Here is a 17,255-nt window from a genome sequence, read left to right on the forward strand (position 1 = left end):
CCTTGGAGTTTATTATTTGAAAGAAACCAGAAGGAGAATGCAACTCTGCCCTGCCACCAACTTCTGCTGTTCAGGCAGCAACTCCTCTGCCTTCTTTTACATTCAAAATGGCGGCCACCACATTGTACTGTACACAAATCGAGGCCTTTCCGCCATGGAAACTACAGCCCCCGTCATGCAACTCAAAGGCCACGTGCGTGACGTATTCCTCCCGCGCGTTACGCTGGCTATAAAAAGCCGCCGAGGGCGTTCCGAGGCCTTTCCGCCGTTGTCGCTGGCTCCGCCATCTTGAAGGCGAGGAAGCTGGCGGGGGCTGGCGCGGTTTCGTGAATCCGTCGCCATCCGGCCGCGGTCTTGTTGAGACTTCTTGAGGGCTGAGCCCGGGGGAACGTCCCCGACATGAGAGCCAAGGTGAGAGCGGTATTGAGCTGCGGGATGGGGTTATTTGGGGGAATGGAGCGGGTTGGAGGCCTGTGGGGAGAGGAGAGGCCTACTTCATCGCTTTATGAGGTAGGTAGGTGTATCTTCATGGGGGATGGGGAAGGGAAAGACGGGCAGAAGGGATGCCTGAGGCATTTCGGAGGCTCCTTGTAGTGAAGGCCCAAAGGAACTCTGGTTGAGGCCCAGGCTATCTTCCAAATAAAAGCCTGGCGGTGGATTGGAACGGATGCAGTCTCGTGTTTCGAGTGGAGAGAGGCTGGAGGAGTAAGAATAAAGGTGCTTCAATACTGCAGAAGTAATGCTGGGATTTGTAGCACCAGAAGGCATCAGGACTCTTTGGCAGAGAAGGCTAAAGACCTTGTCGGACCACAAATTGCATAATTCCATAGCATTACATAGAATGGGCCCAAACTGCATTAATACTAAAGTGTAGATCAGGCATGGGCAAACTTGGGCCCTCCAGGTATTTTGGACTTCAACTCCTACAACCGCATAGGCAGGAATTGTGGGAGTTGAAGTCCAAAACACCTGGAGGGCCCAAGTTTGCCCATGCCTGGTGTAGATGCACCCTAAAATGGCGCTTTTGAATAATTTAAGCCAAGATTTAATCCCTTTTGAATTCTGCCTGTAAGAGTGTACTTTTAAAGAAGCCTTTTTGCCCCACACGTGATTGCCAAGTCTGCAATAAAGTGCAATAAAGATGTATTAATCTTACAGTGTTTCTGTAGTTTTCTCTATACATTTTTTGTCAGTTTCATTTAAGGAGGTATTGATAGAAAGTCCTTATTTGGACTGGTAAAGGTAGGCCTTTTAAAAAAGATTACCCAATTTCAAGGTAATGTAGCGCATAGTGTGATCATCCTCAGCTGATTGTTCTGATATTTAATCAGATTATAAATACTCACCTGTATCTCTCTTTTCTCCCACAGTGGCGAAAGAAGCGAATGCGCAGGTATGGCAACATGTGCTTTTATTTTACTATCTCACTGTACTGTTCTCAAAAACCTTACTTGAAGATCTTTATTTAACATTCTTCGTTTGTCATCATTTCATAACATGGTTCATATATGTCTACCTAAAATATAATAGGATTGAAATTTGAATGTCCCAATTCTGTGTATGCCAAAACTTGGTATAATGGTGAAGGTGGTTCAGAAAGACATTTTATTTGCAAATGATGTCTTTTTGGATTGAAATTTGGTCAGAATGTGATGACTTTTGCTTTCTCCTGGGACTGGGAGAGTGTGACTTCTCCAAGTTCACCCATTGGATTTCTATGGCTCAGGATTTGAACCCAGTGCTGAAGCCACCTCATCCTGTTGACTTTTCAGTGTGGCTGACTCCCTATTATGTGTTTGGGTTTGTGGCTAAATAACAGTTTCAATGGTTTACACTTTTCAACCATAAAAATAGTCCCAATGGCACAAGTGAAGTTGAACCATTCAGGTTAGCCATCTGTTAGGGGTACTTTGACTGCTTTTCCTGCCCATGTAGTCTCTTCCAACTTTATTATTCTGTTATGATGATGATTCTATGTTTCAGCTTGTCTCGATCTCAGCATGCTGGAGACTGTGAAGCCTATAGTGGTTCTTCTCAAGGCTGTGTTTAAGAAGTATGAGTAACAATTGAAACACAAGCACCCTAGTGAAGGGGCCAGAATCAGTGGGCTATATGAAGTGATTTTTCTTGAAAATATTAAATTGTAGAGTTTTTTCTTCAGTACAGTGGGCATAAGCAGACTACTTTAGGTTTCTTAGATCTGCTTTGTTTTTTCACTATAAGCTTGGCCTATACTAGCTGAAGTCAGGTGCATAATGGTAGCTTAGAAAATCAAGACAGATATGTAGAATTAAGATACCTCTTTTGAGTGCTCAGCCTCCTTGTGTTCACTAATATAATTGAATCTTGCCTACAAATCCTGGCACATCCATATTTTCATTTGCTTTTATCTACCAAACATTCTTGATTTTCCAACTGGAAATAGGAATTGGAAACCATTGGCAGTATCTGGATCACTCTGAGATTATCTACACATATTGATCTACTTTCTGATCACCCTTTGCATTCAGACTAAGGATTTTATTAGGCATCACATGTTATATCTCTTGAGGTCCCCTATTCCTGCAGTGTGTAAATTAAGTTCTGTGAAGGACTGCAAAGGAATCAACTGAATATTGGTTTAGCACTACTAGGGGATTGTTTGTACAGATCCAAGTCAGAATGTTGTCATGTCTTTACTGCCCTGCCTTGATGCTTGGTCAATTTTTGCTTCTGTTCATTTAAAATATTAGTGTTTATATTCTTTATTGCATCCCGCTTGCTCTTGTTCCCTGCACATGCAAGGAGACATAGAAGCAGGCATGAGTTGCGAAATAGAGACATTTAGTCTTTCACTTGCCAAGAAACTTGCCAACTTTATATTAAATAGTGGTTGTTTCATTCCCCATTTCTGGGCACACAGATTGTTATAGTTGAGACTATTTTGAACACTTGTTTCCTGGGTTCCTCCTCACTACATCAGGGACTTGGCAAATGATTGGATTATATATGTGTTAAATGAAAAATCCATCTTGCACAGAGTTTTATGCTATATGCATCTACTTTGCTTTACCACAGTTGTAAGTTCTTCCCTGGTTTAAGAGTAGAAAAAGTCAGTGAGAATTGAACTAGCTTTTCTCCTGTTAAAAATCCTCTTGTCCTTACTGAATCCAAAAGGTCAAATAACTTATTTCTGCAAAGTAAGTTCTATCTGTAAAAGTTAATAGTCTGTGCTGTTTTCTAGAACTCAAGATAGAGATTGAATCTTAAATACTAGTTGATCAAATACTACCAGGTTGTTGCTGGCAAATTTGTCAGTCCTTACTAATTGAAGAATGTTAATTATTTGGCCCATCTGCAACCATCTATCCTAAGTGAAAGTGAGGAAATTTATAGCACAACAAACGTGGATGGTGCCTGGTTGGGAAGGGCCAGGCTAAGGAGGAAAACCTTCAGGTGGAATTCCTGGTATTAGGATAGGGAAAGTATCCTTATGTGCATCCTTATGTGGAGTTTAGCATTAAAGAGTGACAGGTGTTTCAGTTGAGCAGAAGTAAATGCCAGATCACGAGTGCTTAGGTATTTCACTTTTGACAGGAATTCATTTAATAAGCTTTATGATAGTGATAAGTATTTATAGTGGCTGCAGCGGAATATAAATCCATCCACTTGATCTAATTGGACTTGTCAGCTTGGTGGTCTTTAACAGGTCCAGTCTCAGCCAGCTTGCCAGAAACTAATTTGGAGTTACATAGGAATGGAATTTTGTTTCCTTCCACTCTGGTACTGCTTGCTTTTTGAAAAGTTGATTTTAAAAGCAAATTGTTTGGTAGGGGTAGTTAACAAAGCATGATAGGCAGCACACTGACAGAAACAACTTATTAGTTGCTTTTTTTTCTCTGAAGAAGAACTAGAGCATTAATTGAAAGTCCAGTCCATGCACAATTAAAGAATATTATCTCTTACAGGCTGAAGCGCAAAAGGAGAAAGATGAGGCAGAGGTCCAAGTAGACGTTGCTCACAGTGCTACTGAAGCTGCAAAATGAGAGTATGGAAGGATGGAGCTTGGGAAGCTGAATTCCAGATAACGCCTTCTATTTGCTGCTGCCAGAAGAGCCCTTACCTACCTTCAGGAGATTCCATCTTAAAGTCTAGGAGCCATGCTTCTTCAAGGGTCGAGCTTTGAGCTGTACTATTCTGGACTCATCCTCTTTGTGGCTTGATGTAGCAACTGTATAAAATAAAACCCTTTTCTTGGGAATTCAGCACATTTTTTTCTTAACAATTCTTGAATAATCAGTAAAAGGTTTTGAAATTTAAGAGGTCTTAGTTACTTTAATTTTACTTGAAAATTTCCTTTGCAGTTATTTATCAGTTGGTAATGGTACTTTTAAACTTCCTTATACACAGTTACTATGCTGCAGTCTAGTAATGGGTTAGGAAAAGGTAGGATCCAGCCACCTTCAAGTTGAAAGATGAGAATTGCTACTTTGTGGAAGCCCTTTGACATAGAAGCATTCTGCTTTCAACCTGTTAGTGCTGTTTTCTGAACTATTTTGCCTGGGAAATAAATGCTCAGACCAGAATCAACTTGCGAGACCTCATGGTTTCAAATCCTCAGTGATTCATAGTCTTTCTGTGGGTGTATAGATTAATCTTTGCTAGATCGCAACTGTGTATTCTTCCTCAAATATGAACACTGTTTTTCTGTATATAGTTTCCTTGGACTAAAAAAAGATTGATAGCCTCAGTCTATTTCTATAATATTAAAGAATGTCGTAAGGGACCATTAACAGGTAAAAAAGATGTGCACTATTAGGTCTGCTTCGTGAGTTTCTGATGTTACGGCAGGTCTGAGCACCTTGTTCATTGCACTGTGCCTTCAAGTTGACTGATGTAGGTTGAGCTTCTCTTATGGTCTTAAGATTTAGTCAGAGGTTTGCTGTTGCCTTCACCTAAGGCGGAAAGAGTAACTTGCCTGCGGTCAAGCAATGCATCTCGATGATTGAAGGGGCGTTTTAATTGTGGTCCAGCATAAACCACTATACCACTAGTTCTCAAGTAAGTTGTAAGCCAACCTTTTTGGAGATTACCAGGTCCTATAAATTCTGCCCTTTTGGGGACATAAGGGAAGATCTGATGGGTGATAGGTAGTCTTTCCCTGCTTCCAGTTTTTCTGCATGAATTAAGAGATGCTGGAAATAATGAAAAAAATTGGGAAAGTTCACAACTTGTTTTGTACATTACAAGGTTTCCTAGTTTTAATATGCTTGCTTTTTCCAGAGAACCATATAAACAAATTGGCTGGAGAGGAAATAGTCCAGGAATGCTTTATATTGCATGTTCATAGCATGCAATTGATAAGTTTAACAAATTGATCTATTGTAAATAATAAATTAATAATACAGGTTGAACATCTTATCAAAAAAAAATGCTTCATACAGGTGGCTGGCTGATACTTCTGCTTTATGGTGGTTTAATGCACATTTTGTTCCATGCACAAAATACGTAAAAATACTCCATAAAAGTTATCTATAGCTTACGGGTATTGCTCCCATTTATATGTGTATGTATATCAGGCATGGGCAAACTTCAGCCCTCCCAAGTGTTTTGGACTCCAACTCCCACAATTCCTAACAGCCTGTTAGGAATTGTGGGAGTTGCAGTCCAAAACACCTGGAGGGCTGAAGTTTGCCTATGCCTGGTTGTGTCTGTATAGATAGATGTGTATATTCAAGAAATCCCAGAGTACTTCTAGTCCCAAATAAGTTGGACAAGGTATACACTCAGCCTATAATACTTTGTGGTTTTTCTATACATTATGGATCTCATCACACTAGAGCAGGCATCCTCAAATTACAGCCCTCCAGAATTCCTGCCAATTGAACAAGCTCAGGGCTTCTGGGAGTTGGAGGCCCAAACAGCTAGAGGGCTGCAGTTTGAGGATACCTGCACTAGAGCATGGATCCACTTTAAACCTGGTTGCTTGACTCGTGGAAAATTCTGGGGCTTGTAGTTTGGGGAGGGGCCTTTAAACCTCTCAGCCAGACAGGTCCTGAACCTCAAAACTACAAGCCCCAGAATTCTGGAGGAGGCAGTATGTGCATTTAAAGTGGATCCATGTTCTAGTTGCTGAGGAAGTATTCTCAGTTCACTTATGACATGATAAAAGGCTACAATAGGCATTGTAAATTATTTTTCTAGGTCAGCTGTTCCCAACCTTTGGGCCTCCAGGGGTTCAGCTTCCACAGTTCCTAGTAGCTGGTAAAGCTGGTTAGCATTTCTGTGAGTTTTAAGTCCAAAACACCTGGAGGCCCAAAGGTTGGGAACCACTTTTAGGTGATAATAGGCGGAGTTCATAGCAAAAAAGTGGGTTAAACCCTTGTGCCAACAGGACTGAAGACTGATGGGTTGGAGGTTTGAATCGAATCTGGGGAGAGCGTGGATGAGCTCCCTCTGTCAGCTCCAGCTCCCCATGTGGGGACATCAGAGAAGCCTCCCACAAGGATAATAAAAAAAATCAAAACATGTTTTTATCTAATTTATGATGTTTTTGAGCATTGTTTTTGAGTTGGGAATTGTGAGAGTTGAAGTCCAAAACACCTGGAGGGCCCAATTTCGCCCATGCCTGCAGTCAGATAGGATTTAGCATCATTACTACCACTACTATTATCACTACTACCAAGTTTGGAAACTCCAGCGGTTTATCGGGTGCTATTGTTAAACGCTCTGAGTCGCCCCAGGGCTGAGAAGAGCGGTATACAAATATAGTAATGAATCTGGGCAATGTCCAGATTTATCACACCAGAAGCGACTTGGAGTTTCTCAGGTCGCTCCTGACACGAAAAAAAAAGTAAAACATCCAGTTCCTGCTCCAAAGCAGATGTAGAGTCCTCAGGCTGCATCGCGGCTGCATGGCAGTGGGCCTTTATTTGGCCAGATAGGTTTCCTCTGGGGGAGTGCCTGGCGGGAAAGCCCTCCGAGTCTGGTGCGACTAAGGCACCGCGGAGGAAGGGCAAGCCTTTGGCGGAAGAAACGATAGAGCACTTCCGGTGGGGATGGCTGGACGGGTGCCGGAAGGGGCTGCGCTTGGCCTGGAGCGGAGGAGGCCGGAGTGACGGGAGTGGGTGAAAGAGGGAAGCGGGAGGGGTGCCCGGGCTGGTCGCCCGCCAAGCAGGCCTTGGCTTCGTCCCGCTCCCGGGGGCCTGGCCGTGTTGCCCGTCCCCTTTCCTGAGGCGGGAGCGGGCCTCCTTGGGGGGAAAGCGGGGCCGCTTTGTCTTCCCCGCTCTCCCCTCCTCCTCCTCCTCGCTCTACGGGGAGCGGTGGGCTGGCATGGGGCGCCAGGGAATTCGGAGGCCGCGGAGTTGGCGGGAAGAAGGGCCCCGCATCGCCATGGACTGAGGCCAAAGAGGTCGGTTCCCCTTCTTTTATTATACCAACACCCCTCTCTCCCTCCCGGCAACACCTGCCCCGGAAATACCGCAGAACGGACCCAAGTTGAGTCTGAAAAGTTTTTGCTGTTTGCACCAGCACTGCAGAACCCATCCAAGGGGATCCCACTTCAGCAGCCATGGCTCCATGCTAGGGAGTTCCAGGAGTTGTAGTTTTGCAGGGAGCTTAGCCTTCTCTGCCAAACACGCCTGTGTTTCCATAGCGATGAGCCAAGGAGTTAAGCTGCATTCATTCTACAGTGTAGATCAGGCATGGGCAAACTTGAGCCCTCCAGATGTTTTGGACTTCAACTCCCACAATTCCTACCGGCTGTTAGGAATTGTGAGAGTTGAAGTCCAAAACACCTGGAGGGCCCAAGTTGGCCCATGCCTGGGGCCAGATAGGTTTTAGAGTCATTACTACTACCACTACTATTATCACTACTACCAAGTTTGGAAACTCCAGCAGGTTCAAAATACAGCACCCAGATCGGTAATAGTAACATCCAGGACTGAACATATCACCACTATCCTAAAGTCACTCCACTGGCTGCCAATTCGTTTCTGGGCAAAATACAAAGTGTTTGTTTTGACTTTTAAACCCCTACATGATTTACCTACAGGATCGCCACCTCCCATAGGACGCGCGGTGGCACAATGGCTTAAACCCTTGTGCCAGCTGAACTGCTGACTTGAAAGTCAGAGGTTTGAATCTACAAAAGCTCCCATCTGTCAGCTCCAGCTTCCCAGGGACATGAGAGAAGCCTCCCACAGCATAGTAACACATCCAGGTGTCCCCTGGACAACATCTCCGCGTATGGCCAATTCTCTCACACCAGAAGCGACTTGCAGTTTCTCAAGTCACTTCGGACATGATAAAAAAAACCTTTTCCCATACACTCCATCCAAACACTGAAGTCCTCTGAAGGGCATCTGCTCCAACCAGCCAGAACCCAACTGGCAACTGTCACCCAGAGGACCTTTTTATCAGCCGTCCCAAGACTGAGGAACAACCTGCCAGTATATCTTCGACAGCTAGATCAGCTGTCGCAATTTAAAAACCATGGAAAGACCTATCTCTTTGGGTAGGCCTACCCAGCCAGTCTTTAAGCATTAATTTTAAACTTGCATTTTATGTTTAATCTCTGCTTTGTGTATTTTAATATGTTTTTTGTAGAAATGCGTTTTAATATGTGTATTTTAAAGAATGTTTTTAGGTGAATGTGTGTTTTAGCAGTGTTGTAACCCACCTTGAGTCGTGAGGAGGGGTGGGCAAGAAATAAAAGAAATATTATTTATTATTGCTACTACTACTTGCTGCTGCAGTGTTATAAAATTCTGTCCTTAGCCAAACAGAAATGGATTAGATAAGATACTGGACTAAGTAACAGTGCTTTGTCTTCTAAAGTCCCTCAGAGGTCACCATTATTTAGTGATGAAGTAACCCCCATTCGCTTTTAGAAAATGTGTTTACAGCAACACAGTTTGTAGAATAGTAATAACAGATATAGACCTGTAAAGGAGTTTTTTTTTCTATGCAGTGTAGGGGACTGCTGGAAATATGCTTGTGTGTATTTTCAGTTAATATGAGATACTAAGTAAACATCATATATTTCGCAGTCCACCCAGTAGTGCTCTGCAACACATGGAGTTTCTATAGTAGGTGCTCCATAGCAGACAAAGTACGGGAGGCAGATGGAAAATTCTGGAATACATCTAATTTTTTTCTTAAAACCAGAATTGTGATGCAGAGGGTTTGTGATCTCTCCCTCATTCTGCTATGCCACCTCTAAATGTATGCAAAGAGAGGAGGTTGTCATGTTTTGCTTTTCATTTTTCTTTTAATAGCTCTTGGAGGCAAATCAAGTCTGAACCTCTGCCAGAATAAACCCTAGCATGGCTCTGAAAGTTTTGAATTTTGAAGGTAAGGTTGAACTTGGAATCTGAAGGTTTTCTTTGTTGAAATATCTATCAGCAATGAGATGTTAAAATCTTTTTGGAGTTTCAGATGTTATTCTTTAGAATGAGCCCAATTGTAAAGTGACTTTTCTTCAGCCATGCAGGGTAGAATTTTAGTTTGAAACCATAAGTAGAATAACTTAACATTTTAAACAATGAACCTTTGCTTTCTCTAGTTTTGTATAATCATTCCAGATGGTTGCTTCAATTTCCTTCCCCGCACTCCTGCACCTCCCCAGATTTATCTAATCTCCTATGGGGGTTGTGTGTGAATTATATGCTGCTTCTTAGATACACGAGGTGCTGAATTTGCAAAATGGGAAATCCTTCCACTTCCACATCTCCATCCTAATGAAATCCTTACTTCCAATATAAGTAGACCTTCTGAGTCTCGAGAATCCCAAAAATACTGGTATTAGGTAAGAGAGAGATATGTTAAAGGTCTTTGCAGAAACTAAGGACATTTAATAACAAGTTGGTGTGCTATGCTAGATGAGTGCTGTATTCATTTGCAGCAATTTCAAATATTCTTGATTTAATTTTAACTGACAGTTAATGAGACTTTGTGTCAGATTTGTTTATTATTATTATTATTATTATTATTATTATTATTATTATTATTAAAGTGTAGGCTGGTTTGCCATTCACAGCCACTAAGGCCCTGCTCTTGAAACCCTGTATTCAGAGCACAGTCATTTGAGACTGCAAATGCTACTGAAACACAAACCAGTAATAGCTATATGATTCTTGTAAACATTTGAAGTTAGGCTGATGTAACTTGGTGGTGCAGCAGGTTAAACCGCTAAGCTGCAAAACTTGCTGACTGAAAGGTTAGCAGTTCAGATCCAGGGAGCGGAGTGAGCTGCCGCTGTTAGGCCCAGCTTCTGCCAACCTAGATTGCAAGTGTGAGTAGATTAATAGGTACCGCTTCGGCAGGAAGGTAATGGCGCTCCATGCAGTCATGCTGGCCACATAACTTTGGAGGCATCTACGCCAGCTGTTTGGCTTAGAAATGGAGATAAGCACACCCCCCCCCCCAGAGTCGGATATGACTAGACTTAATGTCAAGGGGAAACCTTTACCTTTACTTGATGAAGACAAAAAAACATTGTAGAACTAGGAAAAAAGAGAGAAGACAACCCAGCTGTGTAAGTCTGTGTGAAGTGCTTTGTTCAGGTCTGGACTAATATTGCAAAAGTAAGGAAAAGAATTAGGAGAAATTAAAATTACGGTATTGAGGCCATTCTAGCTGAGCAAATACTGAAATAGACCCATATAGACAGACAGTAAGATACATGTTTTATATGAAAATATCTTACACATGCCAACAAAACATTTTCCCTTTATATCCCTGTACAGTAGCTTGATTTTATTTCTCAGCCCAGACGGGGCTAGAAAAAGATGCCTGACCGTGACAACAGCTATAACGGCAGTGGGAATGATGAAGCAAGTGCCAACTCCTATGTCATCTGCCGGGATTTCCTGCGCAATGTCTGCAAGAGAGGCAAGCGCTGTCGCTTCCGCCACCCTGATATCAATGAGGTGACCAACCTTGGAGTCAGCAAGAACGAGTTCATCTTCTGCCATGACTTCCAGAACAAGGAGTGTGTCCGCATCAATTGCCGCTTCATCCACGGCACCAAGGAGGATGAGGACTGCTACAAAAAGACTGGGGAGCTCCCCCCGCGACTCCGCCAGAAAGTGGCAGCTGGACTTGGTCTTTCCCCAGCTGATCTCCCTAACAGCAAGGAGGAGGTGCCGATTTGTAGGGACTTCCTCAAAGGGGATTGCCAGCGTGGAGCCAAATGTAAATTTCAGCACCTGCAGCGGGATTACGAGTATGATGCCCGGGGCCTGGCTACTCGAGAGCAGGGCATCACCACTCCTGTGCGTCGGTACGACCCATATGACCCAATGTATGACTCCGACCGGTGCTATGATGACCATGACCCTGTGCTTAAGCGGCGGCGGGTAGATGGGCTCCACTTTGAGACTTATGAGTATAACTTCACCAGTCCACGTACAGTAGAGTACCGGCTCTTGGAAGAAGAAAACATCATGCTCCGCAAACGTATTGAAGACCTCAAGAAGCAGGTGAACAACCTCCTGGCCACAAATGAGGTCCTCCTGGAACAGAACGCCCAGTTCCGCAACCAGGCCAAGGTGATGACTCTCAGCTCCACCGCGACAGCCACCGAGCAGACTCTGGCACCCACGGTGGGCACTGTCACTAACTACAATCATAGCATTGCCCAGACTCACACTACCTTGAGTAGTCAGGCTCTGCAGCCACGGCCTGTCTCCCAGCAGGATTTGGTGGCTCCAGCTGGAGCACAGGCAGCCCCTCCCAGCAACGCAGCACCTCCTATGAACCCTGAAATCACCCCACTGTCAGCAGCTCTGGCTCAGACCATTGCTCAGGGGATGGCTCCACCTGTCTCCATGGCACCTGTAGCTGTCTCGGTGGCTCCAGTGGCTGTGTCCATGGCTCAGCCCTTGGGGGGCATCACCATGAGCCATGCCACCACGCCCATGGTGACATACCCTATAGCCTCCCAGAGCATGAGGATAACAGCCATGCCTCACTAACCCACATCCAGGGGAGGTGCCCTCATTCAGCCTGTGCTACCCCTAAATCAAGGGGAAATACTTGCAAGGATCTTTTTTCTGTCCTGTTGAAGGATATAGAAAAGATAATGAAATTGGTTTCATATGTGAATCTGAAAGTCACCAGAATTCTCATCTCTACACACTGGGGAAGGACAGTCGCTTGGGCTGACGATTTTCCTCAAGCAAGCGTATGTGGCTCCCCCCACCCCCTCACAAAATAGCAGCAGGACTCAGGGATGACAGAACTAGCAAAGCAATTTGGAGAGTGCCGTAATCTCATAGCCTCTGTGTGTATTTTGTATCTGTTTTGCAGCTTGTCCATCCTCATGGAATTTACCCACCAAATCCTTTGAGTGTATTAATTCAGCAAATTGCCCTGCTTAATGGAAACATTGCTTGCACACACATGCTTTTTTCTCCGGTGGACCAGAGAAAATACAGCTTTGCTCCCTGGTACTTGCCACTGAAAAGAAGAGAGGCTTTTGTTGACTTGGTCAAAGAAAAGGCTGAGGTTCAACCAGCGCTAGCTCTAAAAAGAGCAGAGACTCAGGCAGACTTTTCTTGGAGTAGTATTGCAGGCTCTCATGTTTAATCTAATTTGTCTCTCTTGCTATAATATACAGATGAATATGCTGGAAAAGTCCTAGGAAAGACCAGATTTAATATGGTTTCCTTCTGACTTGAACGGGAGTGTAAGTTAAAATTGTGTGTTTAGAAAGAGCAGAGTCAACGTTCTTAGTGTTACTAAAGCTTTTTGAGTAGAGGTGATTGCAGAGATACACAAAGATGACATTTTTGTATGCATTTCTGAGTTCTTAAAGAGTTTAGGATGCAGTGACAGGATCTCTTGGAATCATCCAAAAGATGGGCATCTTAATTTCCCATCCACACATGCAGGGTCACCTGGTGCCTTGTAATATCAGAAACCATTAATGAGTTGTCTCCCACTCTTTTCTTTCCACTGCAGTCTTTACTGCCTTCTGCCCGTACCTCATGTCAGAATTTCTCTCACTTCCAAGGAATTTGTTGTTTGTAGGGGCTTTTCTGCTCTGCACCGCTTCATGTTTTGTTACACAACAACAACACATTTTTTTAAAAAAATACAAGAAACCTCCCCCATGTGTTTTTATTTGGTCTTTTGGTTTCTTCTTGATTTCCTTTTTATTGGTTGATGTGAATGTGAATTTCAGCTCCTCCTTGGGTCAAAAGTAGCCTTTGCGTTTTTGTGTTTCATTTGGATTGGTTTTTATTAGAAGGTTTTAAAGAAAATGAGGAAAATGTTTCATAACCCAGCTGTTTCTACTGTTAACAGTGCAAATGTTTTCAGCTATTAAAGCAAATGTACAGTCATCACAAATACTCAGTGGTTATATGATTTTATATATAGATTTAAAAATGCTTATTTTCTTACTGTTTCCCTGGTGTGTTGCTTGCTCCACATGCATTTTGGAATTTCCTTTTTGAAAATGTTTGAATCTTGAAATATATTCTCCTATGAAGTTTCCTAAACATTAACAGTATTGCAGGAGAGAATGGGAGAATGAAAGCCAATGTGTGGGGATGGATCTAGAAGAGTCTTGATTTTGGGGGAAATTGTAATCTTGATTGAAGGTTGAGGTCAACCAAGATTGATCACCTTGATTCATTTAACTAGGCTGCAAACCTAGGAGGATATCCTTTTTCTGTCAGTGTTAAAATGGGTTTGGAAACTTGAGAAGAATATAATCAGGTAGGTTAAATAAAGATTTTGTTTTATAAGTGCTTACTGAGGTCTAGGTTTGTTTGGGGTTGTGGAATCTGATTTAAATGACCCTTCTATTAGATCTTTGAGCATTTTACTTATTTAATGTTGTTTTATGGTGGCCCTACTCATGAGACCCTTGAGAGATGAGTCTGAGTTGTCAGCTCAGATCTTGTGAATTCAGGCCTGTGGCGCTGTTAGCTGTGGCAGCCCATTGTAATGTGCTCTCAGATGCTGTCATTTTTCTCCCAGATAATCACTTTTTTCTCATTATATGTCCGAAATCCAATAGCCTCAGTTTAATCATGTGGACTCTTGGGCTTTATTTTGTCCTATACTCATTTATTTAACTTGTTGCATGTAACATGCACAGGTTTCGCTTTTTGAGGTACATCACCAGATCTGGCTGGGCAAAGATGAAAGAGCAGCTAAATTTAATACTGTCCCATAACAAGTTCTTATGCATATGACATACACTGTGCATTAAATACGAAGGATGAATATTTGTTTTGTGAAACACATTGTATTGTGCTCCGTACCTGTCTTTTTGTTGGTAAAGAGCACCCATGCAATGTGATCTTTCCTCAAAGGGAATGTGCTTCAGACTTTTAGAATTTTTAGTTGCCTTTTTTTTACCTTTGTATTTTTTTACTACTGTATTTTTGAAATACAGTGCTTGGATCAGAACACAATATTCTAAGTGTGGTTGTTTTAGAGATGTGCACAAACACATACTGATCCTAGCATGGGATTTGTATTTTTCACAACTGCCACACCTGCTGAATTGATTTTTTAGTGAGCTGTTCCTTGTCATTCCTTTTGTGTACTTGATTTCCATTTCAATGGACATGTGAAGCTGGGATTTTTCTACCAACTTATCTCACTTTTCATCCATTTAGTTTTGTGGTGAAGCGCCTTCTGAAACAAGTCACTATTTGTGTGTGTTCTAACTACTTTAGATATTTTGGGTCTTCTCAGCAAATACAACCATCCTCAAATAGTGTCTTGCAAGCAGAACAGCAGAATCTGGAGTGGTTAAGTAGATGGTGCGAAAATGGCTGGCAACCTTAGCTACTTTAAAACCCTTTCCAGGATGCTGCAGTACATAGCAAGTCTGTTTTGGAAGACTGTGAAATATTGAGTTTTCTTCTCGTGGTGGAGCCATTCTTCCTAGCAGACCCTTCAGGAAAATACGTTCTGTGTGCAGAAGTTGCTGTCACTTTATTGCCTCTGCTTGATTATACTACATCTTCTCATTGGTTGGAGAGAGGATAAGGAATGGTATAACACATTGTTGTTGTTATGTACAAAGGTCATTTCTGACTTATGGTGACCCGAAGGCAACCCCCTTTGCGGGTTTTCTTGGAAACATTTTTTTCAGAGGAAGTGTATTTATTTATTTACAGATTTATATTTTGCCCTTTTCACACCGGATCACAGAACACAAACACAGGAAACATTCAATTCCGTTAAACAGACAGAACAGACAACAGCTAGAGATATTATGTTGCCATTTCCCCCAGCTTCGGTGTCCTGGAGGTTGTGCTCACTTCCGGCCACAGGGGGGTGCTGTCGTTCCACTCTCTAAGACAAAGAGCCCTTAATCACAGACTTCTCCTTCCTTTGATCACCAGCATTTTTCTGGTATTTCCTTTTTAGTGCTGTAAAATACCTCCCTGCTTAAGCAGTGCCTAATTTCTCTATGCTCACAGCTGTTTTCTAACTGCTTAGGTGGACAGTGAGCTGAGCTGAAGGTTGAGTGCTTACCCCAACCTGGGCTTTGAACCGGCAACCTTTCAGTTGGTAAGGTCTGCTGTAGGTGGTGATCAACCAGCTGTGCTAAAGTTTGCCTTTGCTTTTTTCTGAGCCTGGGAGTGTGACTTGTTCAAGGAAATGGACATAAATTCCAAGAATGCCAGCCACTTTCTCTTAAGAACCGAACAATCATTTTTTTCTTCAACCAGAATATAAAGTATATAATTCCAAGACATCATGGCCAATTGGGAACTGCTGTGGTAAGTAATCTGATCCACACTACTCCATAGTAGTCAGCAATGCCTCATTTGCACTTTAGGCAATTAATAGCTAGGAAATTTGCATACTTCCTACTTCATGCAGAACCACTTACACTGGGAAAGGTATGGCACTATTCAATGAAGTAAACATAAACTATATCCCACCCTGGTCATTCCACAGATATATAAACCCATTTTCCTAGTTCCAACAGACCTCACTACCTCTGTGGATGCTTGCCATAGATGCAGGCGAAATGTCAGGAGAGAATGCCTCTAGAACATGGCCATATAGCCCCCCCAAAAAGCCTACATATAATTCTTTTTAAATACCATGAATAGAATGTAGCTACTGCCTAGAGAGCTTGTGACAAGGAAAATCAAAGAGCAGAAATGTATAGAGAAGGAAACGAGTCATGGGAGTGAATACATTTTTTAAAAAGACATAGAATCCTAGAGTTGGAAGAGACCTCGTGAGCCACCCAGTCCAACCCTCTGCCAAGAAGCAGGAAAACTGCATTCAAAGCACCCCTGACAGATGGCCATTCAGCCTCAGCTTAAAAGCTTCCAAAGAAGGAGCCTCCACCACACTCCGGGGCAGAGAGTTCCACTGCTGAACGGCTCTCACAGTCAGGAAGTTCTTCCTAATGTTCAGATGGAATCTCCTCTCTTGTAGTTTGAAGCCATTGTTCCGCGTCCTGGTCTCTAGGGCAGCAGAAAACAAGCTTGCTCCCTCCTCCCTATTACTTCCTGTCACGTATTTATACATGGCTATCATGTCACCAATTAGCCTTCTCTTCTTCAGGCTAAACATGCCCAGTTCTTTAAGCTGCTCCTCATAGGGCTTGTTCTCCAGACCCTTGATCATTTTAGTCGTCGTCCTCTGGACACATTCCAGCTTGTCAAGGTGAAGAAGGTCAAGATTAGATGTATACTTTAAGTCAGGCATGGGCAAACTTTGGCCCGCTCTCTGGGTGATTTGGCCTTCAACTCTCACCATTCCTCACGGCCTCAGGCCCTTTCCTTCCCCCCCTCAGCCGCTTAAGTGGCTGAGGGGGGAAAGGAAGGGGCCTGAGGCTGTGAGGAATGGTGAGAGTTGAAGGCCAAAACACCCAGAGAGAGGGCCAAAGTTTGCCCATGCCAGCTCTAAAATGTCATGAGTGGCTCCTCTGCGTTCTCCATTTCTTGGGGTTAAAGATGTGGGAAAATAAAGAAGGAAAGGGGTTTTGTAACAGCACCACCTGCTGGGTCAGTTGATGTTATATTTTCAAATGTTCATAAATAATATTTCGTCTTCTGAGGTAAGTCATCATGGATTTACCTCAGACGCGACCTGTAACATGCAAACCAACCAACCAACAAATGGTCCTTTGAGGACCAACCATGACAATACTCTCAATTAACACTGAAGGCATGTCAGTTGCCAAAGAATAACTGCTTTAATGAACTGTGTCAAGATAAGAAATATGATGTGTTGTGTGTCCAAGAAACACACAGGGATAAACAACTAGTAGAAAAATTGAA

At 43.0% G+C, this 17,255-nt stretch overlaps 1 protein-coding gene and 1 long non-coding RNA gene across 5 annotated transcripts; both read left to right on the forward strand.

Annotated features, from left to right (window-relative positions):
* The first annotated feature begins 240 nt into the window (after positions 1-240).
* LOC132768201 (uncharacterized) lies at positions 241-4,244 on the forward strand. The gene is made up of 3 exons (XR_009630691.2): positions 241-411; positions 1,371-1,393; positions 3,948-4,244. It is a non-coding gene; the product is annotated as an uncharacterized lncRNA (long non-coding RNA).
* A 2,679-nt stretch (positions 4,245-6,923) lies between these two features.
* ZC3H10 (zinc finger CCCH-type containing 10) lies at positions 6,924-13,736 on the forward strand. 4 transcript variants are annotated; one of them, XM_060763873.2, is made up of 3 exons: positions 6,924-7,390; positions 9,258-9,333; positions 10,731-13,736. In XM_060763873.2, the coding sequence occupies exon 3, from the start codon at positions 10,770-10,772 to the stop codon at positions 11,955-11,957; it is 1,188 nt and encodes a 395-aa protein (XP_060619856.2). In that variant the 5' UTR covers positions 6,924-7,390; positions 9,258-9,333; positions 10,731-10,769; the 3' UTR covers positions 11,958-13,736. The 4 variants fall into 4 exon arrangements, with proteins under 4 accessions (XP_060619856.2, XP_067320044.1, XP_060619855.2 ...); XM_067463943.1 differs by having other exon boundaries at positions 6,924-7,381; XM_060763872.2 differs by having other exon boundaries at positions 6,927-7,390; positions 10,728-13,736.
* The last annotated feature ends 3,519 nt before the right edge of the window (positions 13,737-17,255 follow it).

Source organism: Anolis sagrei, chromosome 2, assembly GCF_037176765.1.
Source record: "Anolis sagrei isolate rAnoSag1 chromosome 2, rAnoSag1.mat, whole genome shotgun sequence".
Classification (NCBI taxonomy): Eukaryota; Metazoa; Chordata; class Lepidosauria; order Squamata; family Dactyloidae; genus Anolis; species Anolis sagrei.